Source organism: Ostrea edulis, chromosome 6 (assembly GCF_947568905.1).
Source record: "Ostrea edulis chromosome 6, xbOstEdul1.1, whole genome shotgun sequence".
Taxonomy (NCBI): Eukaryota; Metazoa; Mollusca; class Bivalvia; order Ostreida; family Ostreidae; genus Ostrea; species Ostrea edulis.
In genome coordinates this window covers 80,575,596-80,591,249 of record NC_079169.1, presented here as the reverse complement: position 1 = coordinate 80,591,249, position 15,654 = coordinate 80,575,596, and the positions used below count along the sequence as shown (strand labels likewise).

General features: G+C 36.5%; 1 protein-coding gene across 1 annotated transcript; it reads left to right on the top strand.

Annotated features, from left to right (window-relative positions):
• The first annotated feature begins 1,436 nt into the window (after positions 1 to 1,436).
• On the top strand, positions 1,437 to 14,896 carry LOC125645693 (heat shock 70 kDa protein 12A-like). The gene is made up of 4 exons (XM_056140940.1): positions 1,437 to 1,850; positions 2,815 to 3,033; positions 11,520 to 11,673; positions 13,328 to 14,896. The coding sequence occupies exons 1-4, from the start codon at positions 1,560 to 1,562 to the stop codon at positions 14,422 to 14,424; spliced, it is 1,761 nt and encodes a 586-aa protein (XP_055996915.1). The 5' UTR covers positions 1,437 to 1,559; the 3' UTR covers positions 14,425 to 14,896.
• Positions 14,897 to 15,654: the final 758 nt, after the last annotated feature.

The window sequence follows — 15,654 nt, the reverse complement described above, 5'->3', positions numbered from 1 at the left end:
CCAAAAAGCGGTAAATCTAGTACGTTTTATAGATGCCGAAACCCGAGCACGGTCGCCGGTCTTTTGATCTACCGAAAGTCCGCGTTTTAGCATTATAGACAATATTGAATTAAACTGAGTTCTAGATATCTACGGTAACTTAAATAAATCGCAATTGCATATATGGTGCATTTATATGCGCATTTTATTGTACCACCCTACATATTATTTATAATTATACATGTGTAGTTCAGGTACTTTTTTGCAATATTTCAATCCACTTTGATATGTATATACACTATAAATAGTGTGCTTCTTTTTAAACTTCGGTTGTTGAAGCATATTCGTTATTGAATTAATTGAAGAATTTTATAATTCAATTATTATTTTTTTAATTAATTTTTTATTTCACAAATATTGACATAAGACAGAAGAACATTTGCCATTTTTTCTAACCACTTTCACACACTTTCATACTCACACTCATACATTTGTTGGTAAGTGCTTGCATTTTTAATATAATTGTAAGAGAAAAATGATAACAATACAGAGCTCGAGTAAATAGATAAAAGTACATGTGAAGAATTTTATAATTCAATTATTATTTTGATGCAGTGTAGGCGACTAATGCATACGAAGTGTGATTTAAAGTAATCATATGTACATGTAATTTATATGTAATTTATCGAAGAAGAACGACAAATTTTAATATTATCATTCCATCTTCAAGACGATTAACGACTGTACTATCATATTTCCCTTTTCTTTCTTAATCAAAATGACAAAATATTGTAAAAGCACACTTTTTGGGTTACATTATTTACTTTAGGGGGTATAATTTCTTTACTTTCGGAGTTTAAATTTTTATTCAAAATAACATGAATGGGTGAATGGGGAACCTTCGCGTGGCCAGAGCTGGGCAACAGAATCAATGGTTAATGCTGTAATCATGACTAATTACCGACAGACATCCTCAACTATCGTTTTACATGTACGCGTACGCTGTTTAGGTACGACTTTACCAAACTAAGGAGACCTACTTGTTCCGATTAAAACAAGAATAGGATTACAAAATACAGCAGTTTTTATTATTCTGTATTGTGAAATAATGATAGAAACATAAAATGTAGTCTTAATCAATATAATTTGCATGAATATGATTACTTAAAACCCAGAATTTACAAGGGGCTGTGGGAATCGGTCAGTGTCTTCGACCGTGGTTGAGTTCCGACATTTATAAAACGTACTAGATTTACCGCTTTTTGGCAGGTGAAAACTCTGGTTTGGTACTTTTGTAGAAGAATTCTCAGAAAAAAATTATGTTTTTTATGTACCTAGGTTACAAACAGTAACCTCTGCAAATTATATGTTATTACATGCAGCATTAAGAGAGAAAACTCGAAAAAATCGCTATCCGGGACTGTCGGCTTTCGGCATTCGGCCTTACTACATTTACCGCTTACCTTCCCATACTGCTTATAATCAAGCAAACCGAAAGTAAACAAGACCATATTAAAAGCCTAGGGAAAGATTGAAGAGGATCTTTTCAATTGAACATCAATTAGATATAAGCGTGAAAAATGTCAGCGAATTGCGCCATGTTTTGCGCCATAGACATTGGCTCATCTTATTCCGGATATGCCTTCGCTCCCCGGAAAACCTTGGCGAACGGCAGCAACGAGATTTCTGCCAGTCATTGGGAAAGTGACTTACTATCGCACAAGACACCAACAACCGTTCTGTTGGATTCCACAATGAATTTTCATGCCTTTGGACATACAGCGAACAAGAAATTTACAAAATTGACCGAAAACAAAGAGAATACTGACTGGTTTTATTTCCAGGACTTCAAAATGGAACTGTATGATAAGGTTTGAGGACAATTCACATGAAATATCTACAACATTCGGAGATTACATGTAGCTACAGAGTTAAAATTTACAATTCCAAATACAAGAGTATTATATATGTCTAATTTACAAAGTATGAAACCTAGATTTTAAATACAAAAGTATGTTAGTAAAAATTAAATTTCAAATACAAGAACATAAAACAAGATTTCAAATACAAAAGTATCATTCTCTACCCAGAGTTCCGTGCGCTCCTCGCACTACAATATGTGTAACACGCCCTCTGGTGAGAGAATGACAAAAGTATATTAATGTAAAACCTAGCTAGATTTCAAATGCAAAGGAATATTTCCAATTTACAAAAGTAAAAAGATTTCTACAAGAAACAAGATGTGGTGCTGACGTTACGATTAAATTCAGTGATTTTGTTACCTGGAGATTCACCTATGGCCTTGTCATCCTGAAATAAATTAGTATCTTCATTTTGAAAGGTGAAGATAACGAACAGTGATCAATCTCATAACTCCTATAAGCAATACAAAATAGATAGTTGGGCAAACACGGACCCCTGGACACACCAGAGATGGGATCAGGTGCCTAGGAGGAGTAAACATCCCCTGTCGACCGGTCAATTGAGCCCTAAATCTTCTTATCTTTCATTATTATACAAAAAATGTAGCGAGTGCATATAGTAGTCATTACACGGTATCCATAGCATTTTTCTTAACGTATCCATGAACGTATGTACACGCACAGGCAACTTTGTGTCAACGGGATAAAAACGTAATTTATAATTCCACTTGCATACACATGTAGTACAATTGACCTTGATGTTGATATAAAGAATATACCTCGTTTTCTTGCATGCTTGATTTTATTGATTTTACAATACTGACAACCTTATATTCACCATGACAACAAAATAACACTTCTTTTCCTTTGTTTTGGTGTGAACATAAATCGTTAAGAACTAATTCATTTTCAGAATCTGACAAGAGAGTCTATGATTGCGGACATTCACGGGAAATACGCATCAGCTCAAGGAATATTTGCAGAATCTATCAAATTTCTCCGAGGGCATTTCCTTGACAAGCTTAAATCATGTAATCTGGGCGTGTTGGAGGATACGATTTACTACGTAGTCACGGTGCCGGCCATCTGGAGCGACGCTGCGAAACAGTTTACGTTAGAAGCCGCTGTCATGGTTCGTAGATTGAACGTTGTCACCTCTTTATCAAATGCTGTAGAGAAAGAATTTACTGAATGATTTGACATTTAGCACTTTTACATGTAGTATGTGAGGGGCGAACGTGAACTTCGTGGATTCTATCGCCTTCGGAGAGAAACTTAACCCTTAAACAGTAAACACAATCTCAATATCCTTTAAATGTTTTTACTCTCAAACATGTGAACAGGAAGGTCTCTACCAAAAGGATATGGAATTCATGAATTAGAAGTTGAGGGTTAATACAAATGTAGGTCATAAAGTGAAAGTGTAGTTTGTGTTTGAAATTCGCTGTAAATTTGGCTAGACATGCAGGGCTGACTGATTGTAACACCTGTCAGCCCTGCCAAAGAACTGATACCCATGAGAAAAACCCCAGCCATTTTTAAAATATAAATTAAATTTTAATATCCATCATCTCTTTAAGGACAACGGACCTCATTCGTATCTACTGTATGAATTTATTCAAACAACATATGGTAAAATATGCATTAATGAATTAAAGTCAATAAAAAAATATTATGGTCAGCAACTTTCATTTTCAGCGGCGATGGTTCAAAAGTAGGCTCTGAAACCCAGGGCCGTAAATTAACCTTCGATTTGGAGGAGGCAGGAAATTAGGCGGGGGTCTGGGGGCCGCCCAGGCCCCCAGACGCTGAGCACATTTTGTGCACACTGAACACGTTTCGTGCAAAATCCTTGATTCTAGGGCCTTCTAAGATGTTACTTGACTAACTCATTCTAAAAGAAAGATTTGGAATGCTTTTTAAGGGAGGTATCATGTTCTTAGTTGTTGGAAACAACATAAATTCTAATGAACTTTAAATTTTAATTTTTTTTGGCTCAAAAGTTGGAGGAGGCAGCTGCCTCCTCCGCCTCCATGTAATTTACGGCCCTGGTAAACATTCAAAGACTCGCATAGGAATATGGAGGGAAAAAATCTCCTCAAGAGTCACAAGAGCACAATTTGTCAAATGAATACGCAATCATCCGCCTGTAGTTTAGAAGTGTGTTCACACCGTGACCTCAGAGTCCAGAAGTGTGTTCACACCGTGACCTCAGAGTCCAGAAGTGTGTTCACACCGTGACCTCAGAGTCCAGAAGTGTGTTCACACCGTGACCTCAGAGTCCAGAAATCGGCCTCTGTAGGTTAAAAATCTTACATATACCAGGTATGCATAGGGGAATTTTTAAAAAAAAAAATCTTAGAACTGCAGACAGCGTGTCCGGTCAAATTATTATGCAAGCATGCAGTGCAAAATCATATCTGTTCCCACTAACCTCTAACCCCCCTCCCCCAACCGGGACCGCCCTGGACCATTACAGGGGGTTACATTGGAATATATAGGGAACTATTTTTCAAATTATTCTCATAAAGATCAAGGGTGCAACCAGTCTTCTTATATACTGCTAGGGGTGTAGTTAAACCCTAGAACTAGCTGGGTACATCGATTTGATAAGCGAGCATTTTTATATGTGAATGGTTCAGACCACGTTTCCAAATTCCTTGCAGGATAATTATAAAGGTTAACTATTTTACATACATTTGTATACGGGAATAAAAGTAAAAATCCTTATTATGTTATTTTTAGAACCACAAGGACATGTACAGTTATTTTTATTTATTGATTTGGAAGTGCATGGTAAATGTCAGTTACTGATCCAAAGCCGGTCCACAGATTTTCAACACCGATATGTCCTTATTTGTGATTGGTTGTCATTAGTACGGGTGTAGGATAGGGAAATTCCACCTCTGGGACAAGATTCGCCGTCTAGGACGAGACTATGCCGAGTTCTAGACCGCGAATCTTGTTCCAAAGGTGGAATTTCCCTATCCCATACGAGTGAATAACGAAGAATTATTTTTTCTCACATTTTATTCACAGTTTAGTGCATCAATTCAGGAGCTTTTGAGAAAATTCTAAATTATCAAAATCCTCATTTGGATTTCAATGCAAAAACTAACCTAGACAGTCAGAAAGAGAATACCCGATAATGGTTTAAATTTTAAGAGTAAACTCCACCCAAATGAAATCGACATTTTAAGAGAACAATATAAAATATTTTACTTCACCACCTGAAACTGGTTAGAAGAATATTTTTTGAAACTGAATTAGGATGCCCTGGGCTAGAATTGGATCGAACCCGAAACTTCCCGGTTAAACTCCATGGTTGGAATATACGATACGATCGAAAAATTGCCGTGAAAATCTTTTAGGTTATATGAATATACATTCATTAGGAATATACAGTTTGTAAAATTTTGCAAACGAATATAGTGGCCCCATCGCAACACATTGAACCACAGGCAATTGCATCGCTTGGGGGTCGAATTTACTACTCTTTATATAGTAAATTCGACCCCAAGCGATGCAATTGCCTGTGCATTGAACTACTGGCTTTCCAGTAAAATCGTTCTACGAGGAAGGTAACTCAGGTGATCGTTGTAGCCCATAGGTCTCTTGTTTTGGTGCGATCATTAAACAAAATTCTCAGAAGAATGCCGTATTTCTTCATTGAAAAGTCTACGTTAAAACTTGTCATCAATATCAACCACAATATTTATTCTGATAAAGAAGTCAACTTCAAACCCAGCCTCGGTGTTCATGTAACGGTGCAGTGTTTAAATACCGAATTGACGGAAGAAAATCTCATGCATGTCTGGTTAAAATACAAGGAGGAAATATAAATTAATAATGCCAACTTTTTTATCTAAAAAAATGTCAACGAATTAATCAAAAACCACGTTTGGCCGTATCAAGCCACCGTATATCATCCCTGGTGCAGCCTATTTTGCGAGTCGTCTGCGTGGCGTTCATTTGAAGTGACAGCTTGAAGCAATAAACTAGGAATTATGGCGAAGTAAGTGTGATTTAATGACGGCAATTCCTTATATTCCTCTACTTGTTTTAGCGGGATTTATATTTATTGTGTCTTTGGCACCGAAAGGTATGATTTTAAAAAAATCATCTATCCAACACGGTACACGGTGCTAATGCATTGTTACCTGACGCAGTGTATCAGCCGGATTTCGCTAAATTTTCAATATATATAAGTGCTAATATAAGTCCATGCATTTTCTTGGACCTTTGTTTCTGTGGTTCTTGAGGGACAATCACAGGCTATTATGTAATTAAACCCTGTTATTAAACTTGTTCTTTTAGATGGGATTTTCAGTAGATTTTCTTTGTCTGATTATACAAATTACAGACCCATTTCAGCTGTATCTATATATTTACAGGTGAATTATAACCATTTATCCCAACCAACGAGAGAGAGAGAGAGAGAGAGAGAGAGAGAGAGAGAGAGAGAGAGAGAGAGAGAGAGAATTATATCATTAAATCAGTTTAAAATCAATAATTGATTTTAATCTTTGCATGCACCATGGTCACAATTAGAATGAAAGGTCCAGAAAGTAGATAAGAAAATGTTGTTATTTTTTTTATATGAAAATTAGAATAGCATATGTTTTTCATGTTACGATGACCATTAACCTGTGTCTGTAAAACAAAAAATTGAATGCTACAATCAGCGTGGTAAGAAATGTATCTTGTAGTAAGTAAGTAATTTATAAGGAGTTATACGTAAACACAATAGTCAGCATTTACCGTGCACCTTCACATACTTTTTGATATGAGTGGATTTTTGTTGATTTGTTACGTACATTTCAAATATTAATCAAAACGTAAACATATTTTACAACAACAACAACCCCCAAAAAAAAACAAAAAGGGGGACCACAAAAAACAACAGAACCCGGAGCGAATGTTTAAAATACATCAAGAATACAATTCTTTTACTCTGAATCTGTATATCTTTTTGAATGACAGACATTCTTGTGTATTTCAAAAGAGCTTGCGTGTTTATGGGGGTTTAAATCAGTAAGTAATCTAAGGGGTATGTTTTAATCTAAGAGAAAGCCAATGATGTATTGATGCTTGTATGATGAACTGAAAGCTGCAAGTAAGTTTCTGTCGAAAATTGTCTGCCTTGAAACTTTTCACAGTTTTGACTTTTCAAGAACCACCATGAGCCAATTTCTACCAAAGGCACAAGGCTTTCTTCAGTAAATTATTTTCAAGTTTTATCAAATGAAAGACATGGATTACTGCACCTTAAAAGCCTGAACCTAGCGTGAAAGCTTCCACATAACCGAAGATTCACAACCGCAAGGATACAAGGTGTCAAATTCATATCGAAGCATTCTAGGTCAAGTTTGTTCATATACAAGGACCCCATGACGTCCTTACTGTAGGAGTTACAGAAATACAATGAAGAATTATTTTACAAGCTTCTGCCCAATAACCACAAACGTACATGTTGTCCAATACGGAAGTTCCGAGTTCCCCAAGAGTTATTTCCCTTTGTCGAACTCTTCCGTAAATTATGACGTAAAATATGATGACAGTGGGTACATTTGCTAATTACTATCGTTGTATAATTTCTTAAAAGATGATATCTAGAGTTTCTGAGACCATCCTAACTCAGGGAAAAGGCAACTTTAGTGAGTTTATGAGTATTGGATAACAAAATGGCTCAAACAAATATTGTTAATTGCCATCTTTCTTGATAAAAGCGTCACTCATGTAGAAGAGGAAACGAATAATGATTCAATAGCCAATTTGATGATCTTATTCAAACAAATTATGCTTGATATGGCCAGAATATGCATACCAGTGATTGATATAAACAAAAGTTACGCTTTTATTACATTAATCGTACGTAATCGTTATTTACAATGCCAGTCTACGATATAATGTATACATTGTGTACCCACCATACGTCATAAAATGCGAAAGAGTTCGACAAAGGGAAATAACTTTTGGGTAACTCGGAACTTGCGTAATATGCAAGCATCCTCATGTAATGCAAGTTCATTCAAGCCATAAATTCTGACCCCACTCAAGAACCACTGTGGGGCTGCAATATTGGTTTAAAGTTTGGTTCAGAAAAGTCTTTAAAACTTCTTTTTAACAATGACAAGGATACAATTTGTAAAGTTGATATGCAGACATCTCCATAATTCAATGTAGATAAGTTTTGTTCAAACCCTTAAAACTTACCATAAAAGATTAAAAATAAATAAAGATTTCAATGAATTTTTTTTCATTCGTTGAAAAATAAAACATCTCAGACATAACTGCTTTACATGTAGTTTAAATTCCCATACAAGTACAATTTATCAAGCTTTATATTGACATATGAAAAATTGAATTTAATTTTAGAAATTAAAGATGTGTTTGCATCAATTTCAGAAAGCCCTTTCACTATATGATCCCTACAACCCTGTCCTGGCACCAGAACTTATTCACAATTTTAGTGAAATAGCTTTGCTCATCATGGCTATATATACACTCAGTTTGTCTGCTAGACTTCCCTGAACAAAGAAGATTGGTTTTGAAAAAGATTTTGACCTGATGTACAGTCATCATGAAATTTATCCCAAAGATACTCCTTACTAAATTTAATTTGGTGAAAAATGGTTGGTACTGATATGATTATATGTTCAGTGTTAACGCACGGCGGACGACGACTGTCAGCTACTAATCGCAATATGTTAATTACTCAGGTGACCTAGAACTCCAGATAGACGTGTTGTACAGCAATAAATTCAAATAAGCTGATGTGCAGATGTAATGGATTTTAAAAAAGATTAAAAACGCTGACAACGGAAAACACAAAGATAAGAGGAGGTCTAGGAGCCAAGCAGCATTTTGCACGTACACCCTGCAAGGTCATTTTATCTAGATTTTCTGAATAGGTAAAATGCCACATTTAGACGCTTATATGTTCCATTGCGTGTATCGAGTGCGCGGTGTTAAAAGGGCCTATCTTCAAATGTTGGGTATTTGAAAAGAAACAGTCCCTGTAATTCTTTCAGTCTATGTCGAGGGTATATTCATTGTGCTTTCATAATATATTTAAAACATACATTTCATTTTTGCATAAGGGGGGGGGGGGGGGGGGGTGAACAGACGTTTCACTTTACATGGGCATTCCAGCTTACTTTGTGCAGAGCGTTGGCGTTTCATGCAAAGTATACCAGTGTGATGCGTTGCAGTTCATACCCTCATGCATTGAGTCCAGCAGGGGTTTTAAAAAAAATTCCCACATTGCTTAAATTTCTACTAAACTGCTTTTTGACTAAATAAATTTGAAAGTTTTCAATTTCAATTGTTGTTGTACATATCATCCACTTTTCATCATATCAAATTTCTCTGGTGTAACATTCCTCCTTAAATAAACATAGAGTATTCATCAAGATTCACATCATCGTCGCAAACCACGCCTATTGTCTTAAACCACGAATATCGTCTTAAACCACGCCTATTGTCTTAAACCACGCCTATTGTCTCCGTCCACATTACGTCATAGCCGAGGTTGTATGATTAAGAAAACCCTCGACTTTATGAATATCAACAAATTGGGGAGCTTCCTTAATAAAAAAAAAATCATGGGAAAAAGGCCCACTCGGAGATCATCGCGTTGCTCGTAGCGGAATAATCCGAGGGTTGCCGATTCGGAAAATCTGACACAATAGCCAACCAAAATATGTTTATTGATACATAATTTGCAAGCATATACCTCTGTTGTTAAGACGGGTTTTATTTAAGATACTTGACTTGCTTCTAAAAGAGTGTAAACATATGCTAGAAGTTTTACATGTGGTTGCAGTCATTAAAATATCGAAATCTGTCATCGTGACCGTGATTGGTCAATAAATGTTTACGTCATTTCATCCAATCTGAATCAGCTCCTCGATCCGCTCCTTTATTTTTATGTTGTCGCTATACGTTTCATGTAGGCCTATATTCATGAAAATCGAGGGTTTCGCTGATCATACAGTCATGGTTTAAGGTAGATACTCCCGGACTTAGTAAACGTGGCGAGCGACGATGGATTTCATACGTTCATTGATTACAACTGCAGCGCGTTCACGAGAAAATGACTATCATTACAATTAATGCATTGGAAATTTCAATATGTAATAACAGATGTCATTAAAGGAAAATATTTGTACCATTGTACATCATGTCGTTAGACTTGCATGATAGTAATTGGTGTCTTGTTGTCTTATAACCTCTCGTATCAAGATTTAAGGGGGTTACTATTGATAACGACTATATCACACCTACAGAGTATATACTGTTTTGTGCTGTATTCAATATCGGTCAAAATAATCCACGTTCATGATTTGAAAAATAGAAATGTTCCACAACTCTACGTAAATTGCATTCTGTTTGGTTTTTGATAGGTCTTTCACCCGTAAAACTGCGATATCGATACACTACCACGGTGGCAGAAAGTAATGTCGAGAAGCGCTGTCTAACATCATATAGAGACGGTGGTTTTGCATGCTAAGCCACAGAACGAAATTCATACACCACAACACCAGGGCCGTAAGTAGGGTTCTAAATCAGGGGAGGCAGGGGATTGGGGGCCGCCGATTGACTTTACGACTGAAAATGACACTTTTTAAATCCCAATTTATCATGTTTGTGTTTCATTTGTACTATGTAAAGAATCGTAATATGGTGTCAAAGACAAAGGTGCTTGTCTTCATTTTAAACATATATCCTATAATATAACATTTATATAATTTTATTTTCTTTTTTGCCAAAAAATCAGACGAGGCAGTTGCCTCGTCTGCCTCATCGGCAGTTACGGCCCTGAAACCCCCCTCTCCAATAATCTACATATTAGCTAGATTAATCCAAACCGAAGTATGATAGTAAGATGGCATTAAATTTACAAATTATAAGAAAAAAATATGGCTCGTTGGTCTAGATTTTTGGGGAGACAATGTCAAAGGGCGATTTTTGACTAATTTTCAAGGAAAGCATGATATCGAAGAAGAAACAGATAAGGTTTAAATGACTTATGGTTTCATGTTTTACCTTTATACTAAATAATCATTTGAATTTGGGAGGAAAAGTTCGTCATTTATATGTACGTATTTGATCTTCGTATAATATTCTAAGATTGATGGTGTCAGAATAGATAATATATGAACTGTTTCAAATTCAGTGATCCCAACATCCAGTATTCTTTAATCCTGAACATATAGTTGACAAAATGGGTAAAATATGTTGCACAATCTCAATCTTTCTTCTTTTTGTTCATCGTCGCAAACCACGACTGAAAGGGGAGAGAAGCGTACGTTTCAGTCGTGGCTTACGACGGAGGTACCCCTGGCTCCGACGCTTATATTGATCGATCCGCATTACATACACAGTGAATCCTTTAAAATCTATATGCACTTTAAAGTGAACTGTATATTTACTATCCAAGGTACTTAGTTAAAATTTTTGGCACATGTGAAAATTATAATATACTAGTATCCCAAAATTATTTTCTCTATATAGGTGTCATTGTTGTTGAGTTTATGGCTTGAATTTGTGAAGTAAATGTTTGTATTTTTAAATTCTTCCCCCATAATAACTAAAAAACTTAAACTTTTTCAGGCCGGTATATGTCCAGGTCGTCTTCAGCTTGCCTACGAACCGGAAGTGGCAGCGTTATACTGCAAGCAGCTCACAGCCGGTCGAACTGTAGAGCATGGACAACTTTCACAAATGTTTGTAATTGAGCGGCCGTATGTTGTCGTCGATCTAGGCGGTTAGTATTGTGAGGAGAATTGCTGATGCAATATATATTTTATATTCATTTCCTTAATTCAGGACAAGGTTATGGTAGAAATTGTATTGCATGGAGGAGTATTTCTCTAACAGGAGAGAGGAAGTGACGCAATGGGCCTAGTGCACAGGTCACAGTGAATCTTAATATAGCGGCCACTTTCTGTGTTTAGCTGACCTGAGCCGAAGGCGCAAGTGAAAAAAAATTCCGTTGTCGGTCGTCGGCATTTTCGTCGGTGTCGGTGTAAACTTTTCACATTTTCATCTTCTCCAGAACCACTGGGTCAATTTCAATCAAACTTGACACAAAGCATCATTGGGTGAAGGGCTTTCAAGTTTGTTCAAAGGAAGGACCATGTCCTCTTCAAAGGGGAGATAATCACAAAAATGCAAATTTAGGGTAAGGTCATATAAAAATCTTCTTCTTAAGAACCACTGGGCCAGAGGAGCTGACATTTACATGAAAGCTTCCTGACACTGTGCAGATTTAAGTTTGTTCAAACCATGGTCCCCGGGGCTAGGATGGGGCCACAAGAGGGGATCAAAGTTTTATAGAAATATATGGGGAAAATCTTTTAAAATCTTCTCAAAAACCAATGGGCCAGAAGAGCTTAGGTTTACATGAAAGCTTCCTGACATAATGCAGCTTCAAGTTTGTTCAAATCATGATCCTGGGAAAGGTTTTGCCACAACAGGGGATCAAAGTTTTACATAGAAATATATAGAGAAAATCTTTTAAAATCTTCTTCCCAAGAACCATTGGGCCAAAGAAGTTGACATTTACATGAAAGCTTTCTGACAGAGTGGAGATTCAAGTTTGTAGAAATCATGGCCTCCATTGGTAGGTTGGGGCCACAATAGGGACTTAGGTTTTACATGCAAATATATATGGAAAGTCTTCAGATATGGGTCAAGGTGACTTAGGTGAGTGATGTGGCCCATGAGCCTCTTGTTGGGTGATGTAGCGATTGCTCTAATCATTATCTATCACATCCTCACAAATCAAGGTTTTGTGATTACGTACCCTTCGCACAAACCCTTGACAAATGCAGCTATTTATAGTTTGGGCTCAAGCTTTGCAATGCATAATATGCTGAAAATAAACTGTCCAATGAAATGACTCTTTTCAAAACTAATTTCGAACTGAGCTCAAAGATGGCTGGTCGGCATCGTCTAGAGAAAACTGCAGTGTTTCTTTAACTTGACATCATCGCATTAAGCGAAAAGAAGTTGAAAATAAAAACTTGCCGTCTTTTGTTCGCAGCCATTATCGTTTACGTCAACCACGTGTTTAGAATAAGAACCGCACTTTGATTGGCTTCAGAATTACGAATTGGATCCAATGAAATGCGGACTCCTGAGCCCGACGTTAAAATAGCTACATTCGTCAAGGGTTTGTGTGGAGGGTACGTAATCACAAAACCTTGACTTGTGAGGATGTATCTATCAATAACATTGTTATTTATCACTAACATTATTATTATCATTAGTACCAATAGCATTATTATTATGTATTTATATATAAAAAAAAAACCAAAAAAAAAAACCACCTGTCAGCAATCAATGACATATTGTATCCTGTCAGTCATGTATAATTGAATGTAATGTTAAATTATTCTCTACTTTTCTATTCATAGGTGGAACGTCTGACATCACAGTGCAAAAAATATCGTCCGCGGGGAAAATACAGAATCTGCACAAAGCTTCCGGGGGACCATGGGGAGGGAATAAAATCAACAAATACTTTGTAGAGCTTTTCGTCAAGCTGTTTGGGGATTCTTTATTTCACCAATTCTGCGTGGAAAATATGGATGATTTCTTTGAACTGTTACAGAGAATTGAAATTAAAAAGAGAATAATAACCGAAGATGAAAACGACAACTTTATACTAGAATTTCCATCTACGCTTGTAGATATGTATGGGAAGAAATTTAAACTCCATGAATCCATATTACAACATGCAATAGAGAAGGCAGATTTGCAGGAAACTGTTACAGTAAAGAAAGGAAATAAAATCTGTGTTAAGCATGCTTTTTTCCAACCGCAGTTTAAAGAAATATGTACCAAGACAATAGATTTAGTTAAGGATATTATACAAAAAGAAATGCAGTGTCATAACCTGAGGTCTTTGATAATGGTTGGCGGTTTCTCAGAATCAAAATTGGTGCAAAGTATGTTCAAAAAAAGTTTTCCAGAATATGATATCAAAATACCGTTAGACGCGGGTTTGGCTGTTCTGAAGGGAGCAGTGATTTATGGGTTCGACAGTAGTATCATCCAAACTCGAGTATGCCCATACACATACGGAATAGCTGTCCTGAAGAAGTTCAATCCCAATATTCACGAACCATCCAAAAGTTTCGTAGAAGATGGACAACTAAGAGCAGACGACTGCTTTGAAAAGTTCTTCGAAGTAGATGAACCGTTGGCCATTGGGGTAAAGCGTTCCATCAGTGTTAATATCAGTCACGTAGAAGAGAGTCGTCAGAAAGATCGAACAGAGCCAAAAGAAATAGAGGTGTTTTCATCAACCATGAAATCGCCAATGTATACCACGGACGCCACCTGCCGTCCCCATGGAATGATTAGTGTGTATCCTCCGAATGGAAAATGGCCAGTTCATGTGAGAGGACGAGTAGAGATTGAAGTAACAGGGACTGATAACTTCAGCATCACTTACATTGACGACATAACGGGCCACACAGCTTCCGGTACTATTGACTTCTTAAAGTGACCAAATCTCTCGCACATTGATTCATGTGTATTCCGTATATGATTAAATGGTCCATTCCTTGATATTAATAAACGCCCTTGGAATTTTTTGTGCAGTTTCAATTATCATACATTTTATCTCATAACCATTTATTTTGAAGTAATTGGTAACATATGCAGAAATCATAAGTACAAATCTAGTATACATTGGAGGGTGTACACATTGAAACTATTCAAAAACCACGGTGTGTAGGCATAACAGACACTTTCTGTTGAAACGGACACTTTCAGAGAAAACCGACGGATACTTTCAGATGAAACTTCTGTTTCTGTATAACACGCTCTGTAAGTTATCCTTGTTTATACTTAAATCTTTAACAAACCAGTGAATAGGACCTTCCATGGAATGTAGCTTACATCAATCTCAATGTGGAAACTCTGATGTGTTTTCATTTTATAACGATATCCTTATAATAAATATAATTTCGATCTCGCACACGTGGCACACTGACATTGTCTTGCATTTTGAACGGAATTTACAAATGAACTGAAATTTCCTTAGCTTCGATAGGCACATTACTGTATATGGAAATAAGATATAACTTCCCATATCTATGTAGCAATACTCCATTATCACCTGCATATGGTGTTTATATATCTCAACTGATTCGATATGCAAGAGCTTGTTCTGCGTATAGTCAGTTTTTAAATCGAGGTAAGCTACTGACAAACAAGTTGATGGTACAGGGTTTCAACAGTCTCGATTGAAGTCAGCATTTCGCAAATTCTATGATCGTTATAACGATCTAGTTTGTCAATGCAACCTATCCTTGGGTCATATGTTAAAGCGGGGAAAATGACTAAGTGCAAAGCTGGGCTGGATAAAATGTGCTTGATGTGAAGACTGCTACCATGAATTATTGTCAAAGGCCGTTATCGCCGAGCATAGGCCTAAAGTTTGCAGCCCTTCGCCGGTAATGGTGACGTCTCCATAATTATAAGTGAAAAATTCTCGAGCGGGACGTTAAACAATATGCAATCGATCAATCAATCGGTGTTTGATCTAAGCATTGATTATTTCTGTTTCAGGATGCACAGGAACCGGTAATTTTATTTGTAATAATAATAGTAGGGGTATATACCATATCATCCCCTAATTAAAAAAAATAACAGGGGGTGGTATGGTATGGACCCCAGCTATTATTATTACCAGTTCCTGTGAAGGATGTTTTAAAAATGGTTTTATGTTATG

Coding starts and splice junctions, on each gene's coding strand:
- LOC125645693 (XM_056140940.1), top strand. CDS start 1,560: ATGTCAGCGAATTGCGCCATGTTTTGCGCCATAGACATTGGCTCATCT. Junction 1,851..2,814: donor AAATGGAACTGTATGATAAG/GTTTGAGGACAA, acceptor ATTCATTTTCAG/AATCTGACAAGAGAGTCTAT. Junction 3,034..11,519: donor CGTTAGAAGCCGCTGTCATG/GTTCGTAGATTG, acceptor AAACTTTTTCAG/GCCGGTATATGTCCAGGTCG.